This window comes from Nannobrachium achirus (genome assembly GCF_963921795.1).
Source record: "Nannobrachium achirus genome assembly, chromosome: 22".
NCBI classification, from domain to species: Eukaryota; Metazoa; Chordata; class Actinopteri; order Myctophiformes; family Myctophidae; genus Nannobrachium; species Nannobrachium achirus.
In genome coordinates, this window is record NC_137829.1 from 27,487,790 (window position 1) to 27,504,587 (window position 16,798).

General features: G+C 44.5%; 1 protein-coding gene across 3 annotated transcripts in view; it reads right to left on the reverse strand.

Annotated features, from left to right (window-relative positions):
• LOC308307859 (FERM, ARHGEF and pleckstrin domain-containing protein 1) overlaps positions 1-8,206 on the reverse strand; it is a gene marked incomplete at its 5' end in the record, with an annotated part of 62,854 nt that extends 54,648 nt beyond the window's left edge. For 2 of the 3 annotated variants that reach the window (XM_080753167.1, XM_080753166.1), the window contains one exon: positions 8,030-8,203. In XM_080753167.1, coding sequence (XP_080609293.1) covers positions 8,030-8,203 — 174 coding nt within the window. Of the gene's footprint in view, positions 1-8,029 lie in introns of all 3 variants that reach the window. The other variant, XM_080753168.1, reaches the window with a different exon arrangement.
• Positions 8,207-16,798: the final 8,592 nt, after the last annotated feature.

A 16,798-nucleotide genomic window follows, 5' to 3' on the forward strand; every position in this document is an offset into this window, starting at 1 on the left:
GTCCTTATTGCCCTGATTTTGCTGTCCACTTTTTGGGGAGAGAATGTTGTTTTTATTAAAGTTCTGGGAATAAGCAGAAAGGGAACCAATGGAGTCTGAAGCAAAAAGGACGGATAGCCAGAGGCCTTTCGAGTGATCCCGATATGCTGTAGGTCAGATATTGCTGGTCACAGGAATAATAGAGGGGAGAAGTTTATTTTGTTCAAGGCAGTTGCTAAACCCCAGTGATCTCATCTCCCTTCAAGAACATCAGTATTTTGCTGTCCTTTGACAAAATGTGCCATGGGAATAACACGTCAGGGACAAGAAGAAAATGGCTACACTACGGTATGGAGGTCTCAGTGGGAAATGAACTGCACAACATCACATGAAGCCATGTATGCAGCATCACTGTGACAGACGTCACTGACCTGTGTCCTGCTCACTGCAGGGATGGACAGGGCTCATATATCACTGCATAGCATGGCTTAGTAATCAGCAATATACAGTACTGGCTTAAAGCACCATACCAGCACAGTTTATGGCATGGACTACGACTCCAGATATTTGACATGTCTGCCAAGCATTTTCTAAAAGCATACCATGGTTTCATTGATATTCAAGGCTTCTCTGGGGCTTCTATTCAGTTCAGTACGATTATGAAAATTGACTTGCAGAGCCTTGAATCTGGTTTGAGGCGGGTTGTTCAAACAAAGCATTTCATTTTTTTTTGCTCAAAGTAACGGTTATTATCGCATTTTGATTCATTTGAATCATTCAAGTCAAAAAAGTCCCTAGAAAAAAACAAAAAACAAACTTACAGACAAATAAAAAGTCAGACCCTTTTTCTCTAGCATTTAATACCATTACCCATTGCTATGATATTGCCAACAATGCATTTTTTTCATAATTAGATCACAGCATTATAGAGAATATAACTGTACTGGATAATAATATTGACTGAGGAAAAACAAAGCTTCGGGGAGTCTAAAAATCAAACCCAGTATGAAGTGAGCGGTGCAATTTATGAGTTAATTTCCCACAAAGCTTGAACAATGTGGGATGGGGCGGGACATACCGGTATATACAGACGCGGGACGTACGTACATACAGACAAAGCCAGTTGTAGGAGCAGTTAGCGCCACTCAAATAACTACATGTAGAACCAGCCATAAATCCTGGTCTTCAGTGAATCCTAATCTAAACCCTGATCTAGCCATTGTTGTGGAGGTAAAGTACTGGGGGATCGGACTCCCATTGGCTGGATTAGTAACCATCACAGAGGCCATGGATTCAGAAAACCATGCTTCCCGAGGTCTTTTACATTGTGTGTGTGTGTGTGTGTGTGTGTGTGTGTGTGTGTGTGTGTGTGTGTGTGTGTGTGTGTGTGCGTGTGCGTGTGCGTGTGCGTGCGTGCGTGCGTATTAACATCAAGCCAATTTGCACTCGATGTATCCCGTTATTATGGAGTGGGAATAACAACGTCACATCCCAGGCTAATGTAAGCGTGGTGGGTAGATAGATACTAGCATCCACTTGCTCTCATGTGTCCTATGGAACGTGAATAAAAACTTAAGAGGGAGAACTATGGGTCTGTAATTAAATAATTCATGGCTGTACTGTGGCTCTAATGGAGAGAGAGAACACAAACGCCTGAGCTTAATTTGTTTGTGTGTGTGTGTGTGTGTGTGTGTGGTGTGTGTGTGTGTGTGTGTGTGTGTGTGTGTGTGTGTGTGTGTGTGCGTGCGTGCGTGCGTGTGTGTGTGGGGTGCAGTGATTGATTGTAAATGATAGTTAGGAACCAAATGGACCCTTATTGGGTATTTAACTCAGAGAGTGTACAAATGGCAAATGGACCTGTACACTCTCAGAGTTAAATTAACATTGATTTTGCAATATAAATTGGGCTCTCAGAGATATAAATGCCATTGAATGGGGGTCTGTAGCCTAAAGGCCTCTCCACACCAAAAAGTCTGCAAAGGACTGCAAAGAACTTGCAAAGGACTGCAAAGAACTGCAAAGAACTTGCAAAGGACTGCAAAGAACTGCACAGAACTTCGTCTGCCGACTGTATGCCGACTGTACTTACTGTATGCAATTGTGCGCATGCGCGGAGAGATCGCATGAAATACCATTCCAAACCAGGAGGTGGCAGTAGTCTGAAAGGCTATTTTCACTCCATAGTTGATCGTCCCTGCATGCCGTCGCTGTCGGAAAATGCTGTTATTAAGCCTATTATTTATATTATTATTTGGATAAAGTAGAACAACCTTTAAAACCAATCATAATCATTTAAAATTGTATCATGATCTGACACTTTCACAACAGCTTGTTGCTGCTTCAGCGTTCTGCCTCCGTGTGACGTCGCGCATTGAAAATATCAGAGCTACAAGCTCACAACATGTCGGAACTTGAAGCATTGTGAGCTTGTATGTCTGCTATGCTCGACACGCACCGTCATACGCTGAAGCACACATCCAGCTTTTCATAGCTGAAAGAGGAGGTAATCTAAACCAAACTGGACCCAGTTGAAACGTGGATATTAAAGCAATAAGCCACAAGAGGCGAGTGGTTACCGGGGTAGTATACACCGGCTGAGAGGCGTTGGGAAACACGAGGCGCCAGCCGAGTGTTTCCGACCCTCTCAGCCGGTGTATACTACCCCGGTAACCACAAGCCTCGCGTGGCTTATTGCTTTTCTAAAACGGTCACAATATTGCAACATGAAAATCATAGACATGTACCAATTAAAGCTGTTCTATTTCACTAATAATACACAATAAGGTCTGCTCTGCAAGAATGTATTTCCCGTCCAGGCAGCAGAAACGACACAGGTGCAGATAATTGGTGCACTGTGGAACACTGTGGAAAGAACTAACGCACCTGGGTTTGATATAAACTGATTCAAGGTGTGGGTTATAGTCTCAGATATACCACGGCAACCAGCCAATCAGAATCAAGGAATGGAACTAGCCGTTTTAGAATATACAATCAAGCACCTCTCTGAGCGCAGCAATTGGGCAACTACTACATCGCCCTAGGCAAGCAGTTCACTCGCGCCCACTTTATTCATTTGTGTGTAGTGTGTTGTCTCGGTGTCCTCTGTGACTGTGTGGAAACAGTATGTATGCCAAACAGATAGCTACCAGCGGATTGTGTGTTGTCTTTTATCCGCTCTCGTTGGCTCATTTCACTGCCGACGGGCAAGGGACCGACTCAACAAAACCGGGCAAGTCCAGTTTCCCAGTTTTCGGTCGATAACGTCCCCGACCCGCTGCCGAAAACCTGACGATGAGCTCCCGTTCGGCAACCGACGCTATCCGCCGCCTTCCGCCGCCGAATCGTCGACGAATCTGTGCGGTTAAAAGTGGCCTTAATGCATGTCAAACTGGAGGTCCTTGAAATTAAAATGGTTGGGAATCAATGCTAGAGCGGTAAAAGTCTTACTCTTATGGCGGTCCCTGGCATATCTTTTCAAATGGGGGTCCACAGGCTAATAAGTGTCAATTTGGGGGTCCTTGACATGAAAAGGTTTGAGAACCACCGGTGTAGAGAATTAGACATTTGAAGGCACGTACCATGATAGTGTGCCTGATACCGTACCATTAGTTCACAATCACATTGGTAGAAAAACAGGTGGGTTTGAGGTTCTGTTATTAACAAGCATTGGCTTTTTTCAATGTCTGGGATTTACAGGTTGCTGTGATGCAGTTGAATTTCCTCAAAAGGTTAGACAAAAATAAAATAATATTATCTTGTAGTTATATACATACAGTATGTGTAAATATGTGTGTATATGAAATATACACACACACACACACACACACACACACACACACCAGCTACCTTGGCTTCCCTGTCTTTGTCGTTTACTGATAATACAGAGCACCAAGACACAAATCCAAAAGGTAAGGATCCCCTATAGAGAGTCATGTCCCTATCCACGTCAAACTGACTAGACTGCACATGAAATGTAGGTGCTATACGCGCTTCTTATACTGTACAGTGCATGACATATTGGCATCCCAAGACAGCTTACTAATGACAGTTCCGAGGTATTTGAACTTTATTCAATATTTACATTGGTATAGGGAGTAGAAGGAATAAAGTATAAAAGAGCGAGAAAGAATGAATGTATGTATAGAGCTAGAGAGAATGAGAAAGACAAGTGGGACGTGTTCATATTCTTTTGCTGCATATCACTAAAGGTTGACTGGTGCTAATTGACCCTGACTTTTCCCTTCATGCTGACAAATGAGTACAGACTAGAGCACTGTCCTTCCACTTTATGCTCATCATTCCCATCCCCCTCTCTACAAGTGACATTCAAACACATCACCCACTCACAGGTCCTCTGCTGGTGGAGCTTTCACAACCCCGTCAGCAAACATTAAGCATCATATCCACATAGTTCCATCGAGGACACGTCAGACCAGCGACTATACTGGAAAGACAGCAGAAAGGATATCATGTGGACCCGGCCGCTCCCCTAATGAACCCTCTGCTGTCAGCGTCATTTGACAGATGGCCTTCCGATCGCTTTCGAGGAAAAAAAACATCACGTAAAATGCTAAACAAAAAGAGTGGCATTTTGCGGTCAAGTGTTGCAGCACTATCCAGTCAACATGTGTCTGTCTGCCTTGTCTGCACTACAGAAGCTTGTTCACAGCCAGTGTACTAAGTAGGCCACAGTATGGTATGTGACCCACGAGAGAGATAGGTGGCCCCTTTTTGTTTCTCGACCATCTGATACCCTGCCCGGCGAGGTGGAATCCTATCCCTCTGAGCCAGAGGAACAGGAACCATGGCCTTGTGTATCAGTTACAGTTGGGGGTTGGAACCTGTGTTTTTCAGGCACAATGAGCATAAATCCATCTCAGATTAAGTCTGTCCCTAATGGCACAAAATGTTCCTGTAATGACAACACAAGATCATCAGCTAACTGCTTGTGAAAGGTGATTTTGAAAACACACAATCATCTTCCCTCGCCGCTGCAGAGGTAACATCAATCTCTGTTGGGCACGAGCCAAGCTATAGCCATTCATTTACGCATCCCCTGGCTACCTCTGCAGCTAGTTGACATTTCCCATTTACTAGAATGAACTGGATCGCCAAACACAGTCATTACATGATCATGAGCGCCGGGTGTAAACAACAGATAGTTATTGACACCCTCATGCTTGTGGCATCCAACATGAAGGCAAGTCCTGCTAAATCATCTATGTTTCATCCAGCCTCCTTCAAAGGGTGCTATTAGGACACAAACCATCAGTTGGGATAGGAGAGGAAGCACTTTGGATGAATGGATGAATGGATGAGTGCTACAAGCATCAAATTTTCAAATAGTCGACTGGCTATAGAGGCCAAAAAAAAAGAAAAGAATGTAGAAAAAAGGCATCTTGGTATCATCCTTAAAGGATAAGCTTCGTACAGTGAGCTAGGCAAATGGAGAGTAAAGACAATTTTGCATTGTATTTGTACAAAAGATAAGCAACCTTTTCTCCTCCGTAACATGCACCAGTGATTTTGGAAAATGGTCCCCATAGGACACCGTAGGCAATACGCAACCCCAAATAGAACACTGCCATTTCTTCCACCAGTGCTGCGCCAACTGAAGAGATTGAATATGTGTTAAATTGAGCATTGAGAAAAGCTTTCTGGTAGAAGGGCCCCTCTCTCCCTCCTCTCTCCTGAGCAGTCTCTTCGGCTCAGCCTCCTTGCAGCCCATTACAAAAGCCAGACTGACCACACAATCGCCACAAATCAACTAAATCATTGCGACACTGTTATGTCTACAAGAATGCCAGCCAGTGATTGACAAAGGCAAAATGAATGCATGATCCGCACAAAATAATACAGCATAAGTAAGGCTTATTGAAAGGCAAGTACAGAGTAACACTATAGTGCACGTTGAAACAAGTGAGAATATAGATTGCAATGTTACAAATCATCTGAGATAAATAATGTAATGCCAAAAATGCAGCAAAAGATATCACTTTTGGGGCACATACAGGGCACTTGTGTTTAGCTCATGTCCTTGCAAAGAGGGAGGGAAAGATCTCCTAATTAGTCACTGACACAGTCTGGAAACAAACGCCAATTACTCTTTTATTATGACTCACCTCACCCAAAGGACCCAAAATAGCTATCAGGCACAATCTGAGTTAAATGAGGACAGTGCACACTGTTATGAAATCTCTCTGTAAGATTCTCAAGTGAGCCAAGTGTGACACAGGTACCTGATGCACTAGCTAGACACATCAGCTCTCCATGCCCTGGACTGATCAGGGCCTGAGCATGAAGTCTGATAGCACACTGTGGGAATAAGACTTCAAACACAGTGCTTGGGAAACAGTCAACCATACATGTCCGTCCACACGCACGCACGCACGCACGCACGCACGCACGCACGCACGCACGCACGCACGCACGCACGCACGCACGCACGCACGCACGCACGCACGCACGCACGCACACACACACACACACACACACACACACACACACACACACACACACACACACACACACACACACACTGACCTCTAACTATCCGTTAAGAGTTCAGTTTCAAGCAGCTTTACTACCAAGCCCCATTCATTGTGCACTGAAAAACACCTCTATTCCATTTTCCTGTGTCACCACTTCTCTGCTCTTCTCTATATCTACTCATCTATCTCCCTCATTCTGAGACGGAAGTACTGTGGTCAGAGAATTGCTAGGTCGTCTATTCTTAGGAAAATAGCAGTCTTTTCCCTTACTCCACCCTGCGTTTGTGCTTCTAAATTGGGGTTGTAGAGTATACCTTATTGAAATACCACAAGTTCAGAGGAATTCTTGGGGGAAGTGCATCTAATCTCTCTCTCCACATCTCACATCTTAACACTTTGGTATGGCGCTGCCTAATTGACTGCATACATCAACTCAACATCAAGCAACATTAATATACGCATCATAGACATTAAAATAAAACATTGGGTGACACTGATTGGAAATGTATATCCCCATGTTTGTCATTTTGACAAACATAATGTACATAAGCTTTAGATACAGTCAATTTCAATGATTTCGTGTAAATATCTTTACTTGGCAGTAAAGAGTAGTATTTGCATAAACGTTTAAAGCCATAGATCAAAATTAATGAACAAAAATATCTAAATATTATAGATGTATAGTGTGTTTGAACAACATAGTTAATCAATACCTGGAATCACAAAAAAAGCTATTCGAATGACACCTACACCCATTCCAGAGCATTAAAACCCAACCTTTCTATCCAACTACCTATATTAGTATAGAATATCAGCGCCTGTGGGTCTCACACATGTCTACGGATCCAAAGTGTTTGTGTTGTGAACACGTCAGGTATCTGACTCAGGATGTGATAGCAGAACAGTTATGTTGTTCCTAGCGGAGCACACTTTCCCAAGGATTTATTAATAGTTTCAAGGAGTCTAAAGAATGATAAGAGACTGCTAGTCAACAATCAAAGATCACTGCACCATGCTAAAGACTATCTTATACTCTGTTGAAAGACTGTGCCAGCCGACATAAATAGTACTGTGTGTGTGTGTGTGTGTGTGTGTGTGTGTGTGTGTGTGTGTGTGTGTGTGTGTGAGTGCGTGCGTGCGTGCGTGCGTGCGTGCGTGCGTGCGTGCGTGCGTGCGTGCGCGTGTATATACAGTACATACATATAGTTGTATTAGCTATATAACTAGATATTAACATCAAGCCAATTTGCAATGTATTTTCTTTGCTTCTTTTTTCAGCTGATACAGTCATTTGATGAAGTATGAATTAACCTTAAGATGTGAGGTAGCTGACTTATGGAGATCACTCCCATCTCATTCATGTATTCAGCACTTTCAAGTTATTCAGTTGCCATGCCAACTGGTTGCCAGGTTAACGACAGGCTGCCGCTGCAATGATAAAGACAAGAATTCTCCCTCGACTAGAGACGGTGTGGGAGGGCAGAATAATGAAGAATCACATACCGACTTCAATATTCTCATCAGGAAAGGTCCCCGTAGGAATAAAATTAGCAACTTACCGAGATGTCGAACAGCTCCTCTGTGTCGTCCAGCATGCGCACCCTGATGGAGACTTGTCGTCCGGGGGGCATGGCTGGAGGCTTGTGGCCGGGGTCCAGGGTACTGATGCCCAGAGTCTCTGGGGCTCCAAGACGCTGGCCTGCTGCGGAGGCCACTGGTTCTGGCTCTACCATGGTGCTCTGCGCTGATGCTGCCCAGCCTGTACAAGAAGCCAAGGCACAGTATGTGAGGAACTGGAAGGTGTAAACCCTCATAACACACACACACACACACACACACACACACACACACACACACACACACACACACACACACACACACACACACACACACACACACACACACACACACAAACACACACACACACACACACACAAACGTATCTCTATGCACAAGGCGATGCCAAGATTAGGGAGATGTCTATCTGTCGATTTATTTATCAAAACTGATTTGAGGGTACACACACTATCCAGATTCCTGGTTTACATAATATACATTAGGGCACAGAGGAGAGAGTTCAAAATGTTGTGTGTGACAGTAAAGCCACATTTATTCTGTTGTACTACTGAGTGTCACTTGCCAAAAACAGCCGATCTACAAGCTCCCACCGCATCACGTATGCAACATGTTGTGTTGTTGTTGGTTTGTAGATCTGCTATTTATGGTTGTCGTATGAAGTAAAGTATAAATCATGCTTAATGATGTAACTGCAAATTACGTATTTGCACTCTAAGCTAATGGGTGATAATTGAAGCCTTTGGGATAACCAATTACCGTACAAAGAGGCTTTGTGATTTCAAAGCACAGGGCAGCTTAAATGTAATAACTGAATAACATATCTTGGCTTTAAAGATCAAAGAGTCAACAGAATGACTTGAATCAGGAAGTCGTAAGCACAGCTTTAGTACCACACAGACACAGGTTTTTATTGTTCCCCGAGGGCATCATGTCCGAACTAAAAGTGGAAACGGAAACAACATTAATGAACTGGGCTGTGTATATTGGCAAGTACACACTGTAGGTACTGTAGCAGATCTACAGTTATCTACTGTAGATCCTGCTGTGAATATTAGACATCTGAGTTGTTTGGTTCATGTTGAGGGTTGACTGTTCTTTATACCACGGGGAACCTGCTGCTCAGATAACTTGAAACTTGAAGTATAGCGCTAATATTTGCAGAATAATAACTCGTAAAGGCAAAAGCCATTTGCAATTGGTGGTCACCACTGTGGGCCCTCAGTGATGTTTTAATTAAAGCTGAGGGTGAGGCCCAGTATTCCTAAATAACGCCAAATGTGACTCATTCTGTGGCTGTTTATGAAGGCTAGCCCCCAGGTGCTGGAATATGTTGGGACTAGTCATGGAGCCATTCATTCTGGGTTGACACATGAGTAGGCCACTATCTACCCCTGCCACCCCACCCCACCCCACCCCATCCCCTGTCTACACAGCCAGACCCCAGAGGCCCTGTTGTCCTCCTTTTAATTCTCCCTTCATCACACATTCCTGCCTGCTGATGTCACCTCAAGACCCCACCAACTGGTTCCTCATGAGTGTGGAAGGGGCAGTGGGCACTGGGCAGTTGTTCAGACAACACAGTGGTGGGTTGGCTGTTGTGGCAACTTAAGAACTTACCATGTTGCCAAGTTCAAGTTGAAAGCTAAGTAAGCCGTTTTCAAAGAAGGGACGTTTCAATCCAAAGGGAGCCTGCAAAGGCTAAAAGTGTAAGCTATCTGTTTAATTCTAACAGATGTCTAAGAGCGGATCAAATAAACTGCTTGTTTCCAGAGAGTGGGGAGGCGGAGCGGTCTCCCACTGAATACAGTGAGTTATGTTCATACTGTAGTTGGGGTGAGGTTGTTGAATAAACTGCCTCTCCAAACAGCTGACCATGTCTACTAGCGAGTAGCGATACTGTGTGTGTGCTCATAATTTGCACCTGTCCCATTCGCTGTCATCACAAGGCAGTGCGTGAGATGAGATCTGTTTGAGTTTTCCCTCTCCATTCCCTTGGTTGGTTGATGGAGACCAGAGTCAATTATGACACCGTACCCCTTTATGCCACCATTATTGGCCCCTGGCTTGATCTTTGGCAAGTGTTTTATGTCAAATCTGTAAGATGCATGGCTTATATGACCCACGCTTGCCGTAACCCAACACTCTCCAAACAAAAGATGAGTGAAACAGAGGGCAATGAAAGAGCAGACAGTGATTATTTCAGCCAACACCTGCCCCACCCTGCCCCCAAGCCCATGAATCAACCAGTCATGAGCTTCAGTCTAATGTGGTCTTCTAAATAAGTAACCCAGTTTCTGGCCCCAAAAAAAGCTAACACAAAAAACAACTGCTACAAAGCAGTCACCAGGCATCCAGCTCCACAAACGCTACTTTGTTACTGTGTACACAGGTGTGGTGTGACATGGATACAGGTCAGGTGGGCACTAGGGACATCTGGGCACCTTGATGTAAAATTGGCTATTTTGTCAAAAATGTTCAAAAATATAAAAATATAATATTTGAAAAATGGTTGAAAACACTCATATAAAGTATACATGGTGTGAACATGCAGTTGTATATCATTATCAGACTGCATTTTATCAGTCAACTTATGGTGTAGGTAGGCTATGCCTGAAAATGACTGGATATACAGGTTTTGTAGCAATTGTAGAAATACCGGTATTAGACCTTAATTGTCGAATGTTTAGGCACGCATGTCATAATCGTGAACTTGACTTTACTTTTTTTTACATTTTGGGGAAATTTGCCAATTTAACACCGAGGTGCACTGCCCAGTCTGCCCACTCTTCCTTGGTGCCCACCTTCTCTTATTACCTGTGACATGGCATGGGCAATTTAAGGACAGTGGATGGGGATTAAACCCTGCCACCATGGACGGTCATTTACAAACCCATGTGATCAAATGTAAAGGCTGCACCGACCATTGCAAAGCTATAAGCTCTGCAACGCGTTGTGAACTTGTAGATGGTCGCCCGATACCGTCGTACGAAGAGGCACAATAATAAATCAGGCTGAGAGCGTTTCTGGGGTGAATTACCCTGCCTTTGAACTTGTTTGCCTGAAATTCCCCACGACCGTGTAACATGTACGCCGTGGCGGCTCGCTGTGCTGGACTGTGTGTGCTGTGCTGTAACAGTGCTTTCTCTGTATGCAAGGAAGGGCACACAGACAGAGCCCCTTCAGTGAGTGAGTGCAGTCCAACACATGCAGGGCAGGCACCATTTCTGCAGCTGCACAGCTGGATTTCATTATGGACAGCAGCTGAACGGCCAGAGGAGAGAAGGAGGAGGAGGACGGGCTGCTTCTTTACTACCTGAAAACATGCTCCCCAAAAAGCCCCATTTCCACTTTATTCAGCACCACGGATCTTGCATCTTGATACTTGGGTGTGGCTCTCGCTTCGCATGGTATGGATTCTGGAAGTTCCCGCTGATATCAAACAGCAGGCATAACGTGTGCAGTCTGTGCACAGCACCAAGGAAATTAAAATGTTGCGTCGGGCATTGGGTGATTGATTCAATGTAAAGATGATGACCAACAACGGGGCCATAAGCCAAATTGAATGGGAATTTAAGTATTTTCACAAGAGCCGCATCCTACACAATATCTCAGAAAAAAATATATATCTCAAAATATATATATCAACGCTGATCTTCCTTCCATGTGTATGTAGGCTGTTCCGGTAAAGGTCTGATTGTGTTGACATCATTAATGTAATCTAGGTTAAGAGAGCAGGGTAAGTAATCCTAAAGACATTAGTATGCAACCACGCGTAGATGTGACATGGTCATGGACCGGCAACTATAGGCAACAAAGTGGCAAATCCACAATGTGCAACATTGTGACATTTGCATAATTTAAATGTAGATCATAGTTAATTTCGCCAGCAACCCATAGCTGACTGAAATGACTGCAGCAATTACATTCATTTACCTTCGGTGTGTCTGTCTGGGGCTCTGGGCATGCTGTGAGTGACCGCTATGCTTTAAGCATAAGCATGAACTAAATAAAGCTTAGACGTTGTGTTCCAAGTATTTCCCCCACAAATCCACTAAAGCCACATCAATCGATGGCAAAGATACTTCCCCGACTTATGTCTAATCTCCTCAAACAAGTTGATCACACAGAACTTGAGCTATTTAAGAACAGAATCCCTTACCCCCTTCTTTGAAATGTGGACAATCCACGTATGTATTTCCCAGCTGACAGAAGATATTACATCCACCTCCAGTCGCAGAGAGCAGCTCAAGGAGCCTGGTTCACTTTAGATGCTGGACGTTCCGGAGAGAGGCTTTTTCATGGTCGCCATTGCGGACGACTCTGCGTGTATGTGCCGAGGAGAGACGGGAACGGGATTACATTGAAACGAGCGGCAGATCCACTTGGTGCGAACTCAGACAATGAAGGAGGTGCAGTGTGCCTATGGCCTCCAGCTTTTGTAACAGAGCGCGTCGACTGAATAGCAATAGCACCATCTAGTTGTGACATGTGGAATTCTAGCTCTTATCTGGTCCAGAGAGCTCTGTCTGGACCAGAGCTAGTGGAATTCTAAATAGAAAACAAATTCCTAGTATTCCAAGTATTACATTGATTTCTTATTTTCTTAACAGTTATTGTCTCCACCAGCCGAAGGCTGAGGGAGAGTATGTTTTCCCCTCCGTCCGTCCGTCCGTCCGTCCGTCCGTCCGTGCGTCGTGCGTGCGTCCGTGCGTCCTCGCAGTTTGTGAACAGCTAATCTCAGTCACCGTTGGCCCGATCGCTGCCAAACTGAGCACACACACTCCCTGGATGCCAATCTAGAACCTCTGCCCCACATTTTTCAAATCAGCCTCATGGTGGCGCTATAACAGGCCGATTTGTGTGGCCTGGTTGTTACCAGCTAATCTCCGGCGCCGTTGGCCCGATCGCTGCCAAACTGAGCACACACACTCCCTGGATGCTAATTCAGAACCTCTGCCCCACATTTTTTAAATCAGCCTCATGGTGGCGCTATAACAGGCCGATTTGTGTGGCCTGGTGGAGACCTGTGCTCGGAAGAGCACTGCTTCTAGTTATTGATTGATCTTCATTTTATTGTCTCCACCAGCCGAAGGCTGAGGGAGAGTATGTTTTCCCCTCCGTCCGTCTGTCCGTCCGTCCGTCCGTGCGTCCGTGCGTGCGTCCGTGCGTCCTCGCAGTTTGTGAGCAGCTAATCTCAGTCACCGTTGGCCCGATCGCTGCCAAACTGAGCACACACACTCCCTGGATGCCAATCTAGAACCTCTGCCCCACATTTTTCAAATCAGCCTCATGGTGGCGCTATAACAGGCCGATTTGTGTGGCCTGGTTGTTACCAGCTAATCTCCGGCGCCGTTGGCCCGATCGCTGCCAAACTGAGCACACACACTCCCTGGATGCTAATTCAGAACCTCTGCCCCACATTTTTAAAATCAGCCTCATGGTGGCGCTATAACAGGCCGATTTGTGTGGCCTGTTGGAGACCTGTGCTCGGAAGAGCACTGCTTCTAGTTATTATTATTATTACTTTAATAGGCCTATGTTTTAACCACCTCAATGGTCTTGTGGTCATAGTGTCCACCCTGAGATTGGGGGAGGTCAATTCCCCGACTGGGTCATACCAAAGATTATAAATATGGGACCCGATGTGGCAATTGGCAAAGCCTAGGCTACTGCTGCAACACATTATTTACCATTCGGGGTAAGTCCCTGCGACACTATCATACTAGCATCGTGTCCAGGGGCCAGGAGGTAATTGCGACCGTAGGTCACTACTTAGTATGAAAGCCTCCAGATCCTGTCTGTCACTCTTCTGAGTCTGTCACTCTTCTGACATCACAGTGACATCACAATATGCTGATTGCTGACCAGTTCTGACATCACCTCATCCCACCTCAGCAGAATAGCTGACCTGTTCTGACATCACCTCATCCCAGCTGAGCAGAAGGATATAGCTGATCTTTTCTAACATCAATCACAATGATGTTGCAAATTAATTCCGTCCTTGTCCCTTTTATGCCCATATATGGAGATCCCTGATGTCATCAATATCAAGCCCATGTGCATCACAGTGCGTGACACCTCATCCCAGCTCATCCATATTTGGGAAAAAGTAAACAACCAACATTTTTTGGTCAAAGTTGATCCCATTAATAGTCTTTAAAAGACAAAGCAGTGGCCGCACACACTGTAGCCAAAGTGCCAATATTTATTTTAGGATGCAGAGGGAAAGCGTCAGTACTCGCCCAGCAGTCTGTTGTCACCCAGGCGGATGCGTGCACGCGCTCATATCATGTGCACACGCAATGTGCACACGCAATGTGCACGTGAGGTCGCTTCTCACCCTTAGGGCATCTTACTGGTTGTAGGCTACATCAGTGTTTCTCAAATGGGGGTACGTGTACCCCTAGGGGTACGCAGAGGTACTACAGGGGGTACTTGAAAGAAAATGGAAAATGTAAACATTTATTTTACTGTTATGTTTAATGATAAAACATTGACACATACAGTACAGCATGTGAAAATGCTGCTCTGTAAAGCTTTAAACCAAATGAAGTAAGAATTTTGATTAGCACAACTGTTACTGAATAGAACAAATAGGCTACTTACTTTTATTTTTAACATATTGACATCAAAACATGAATTTTGATATCAGTATTGTCTAATAAAAATGTTGTTGTCGATTAAAGGGGTACTTGGATTCAGCAATCAGGAAAAGGGGGTACTGCAAACATTTTATTCTGATCATTCAAAACAAGTCCTACCTGGTTTTCTTTCCAATATGTCCAGTGAGTCATGTAATGACTTGACTTCTTTAGCCAAAAATAGCAGATCTACAAGCTCACAACGCCTTGTGAGCTTGTAGATCGTCTATTTTCGGCAAAGAGGTTTGGTGTATAGAGGGGAAAAAGAGCAGACTAAGTACAGAGTGAAAGGTCAAGTTTATGAAGTATAGACGGTTCAAGTGGTTAAATGTATGAAAACACACATTGACATGAATCCAAAATACACTGATGATTGTGCTGTCAAACGATGAAACTATATGGAATCTATGAAAAGGTTGTGGGGGGGGGGGGGGGGGGGTCCCTGCTTCATCTCTCTCTCAACTAAGGGTCCTTGGTCTGAAAACATTGAAGACCCCTGATATATAGGGTTTTTCTCCCACCCTTTTCAAATCACAAGCTATGTTGCCCTATTTTCTCTGCTTCTGGTTTGTTACTCAGGGTCTGTCAGGGACTCTTTGCTCCTCTTTATGGAGAGTGTCCTGGGGCTTTGGTCTGGACCGGCGCCTCTTCGACACCCACTCCTGCACTCCAGTGGCGTCAGTTCAGCAAAAGCTAGGGTATGGCAAAGATGGGAGTTCTCATGGAAAATAGGCATTACATTTTGTATAACACGGTTCTATTGTGAAAATAGCAGCGCGAGGCGTTGTGAGCATGTAGATCGGCTATTTACTGAAAAAAAAAAATTGTCAGTTTTTTACACAGGTTTCTACGGTTTCTTGGGCTGATATGGCAGCCTGGAATGAGTTATCAAGTGCAGCTAAACTTAGCATGTTAGTAAACGTGCCACAATTAACAATAATGCATTGCACCTGTGCAGGTGACCTGCGGAACCTGGGAATATACAATTTTGTCAAGATGGGGAGAATACAAGTGTGGAGAATATAATTATAAAACCTTGTTAAAGTGACCATTTAGTAACATTTTGCATTTGTAGTTATTTTACTGTAATTTAACAACATAATAACCAGCACAGTTAGACAAAGAGACATTGATGGATTTATATTTAAAATTAACTTTTATTTCCCCCCCTGGACCCAGGGTATGGCAGCTGCATACCCCTGCCATACCCAATTGACGCCCCTGCTGCACTCCACCGTGTTCCTGAGTCTGGGGACAGGCATAAAAGACACAAACAAGCACACAGTGTGGTGGAAGGCTAGAGCGAGGCTTCATTTCACGTTAGCTGTCCACCCACCTCCTCACTGGCAGGAAGAGATGTCTCCTACGCCTTGTGATATGGGACTGAGATGTAGAAATCACACTCAGTGTCCTGGCAGCTTCAAGAAGCTCTCTGGAGACATCTGCTTGGAAGTAGGGAAAAGATGAACATTCAAACAGGGGTGTGAATCAGAGCAGGAAAACCTCAGCATGCAGGGAAGAGAAAGTGGAGAGAAACTAGTGATGTTGTGGATTAGGATAATAGATTAATTAATGTAATTTGAGCAATGATCTGGCATGGTAATGACCTGTAATTATATTTTCTATCAATTGTAGAACCAGGCATTAGTGTGGTATGTGGCCGATGTGGCCTCCATATATGGGCATTCCCATATGAAGTCCTGTTAGATATGGGCTTAATGATATCATCAGGGACCTCCATATTTGGGCATAAAAGGGATTCTGTTAGTGTGACATCACAGTGAAGCCAGAGAGTGATGTCAGAACGACAAACCCATACTGTTAAGAGTGGTTCCCCTGACATCACAGTGACGTCAGAGCATGCTGTCAGAGCGACAAACCCATAGTGCCAGTGTCAGGCGTGACAGACAGAGATACATACATACATACGGACAAGCTATGACTGTTCACATACTAGTAAGACGCCTCAGGGCGACATGGGACCTAGGTCGCCATGTCTTGGCCATCTGGCCAGTGATGTACAGTATATTGGACCAATACCCATATATGGAGACCCCTGGTACCCATATATGGAGATCCATGTACTGTATATGGATATATGTTGTGAGA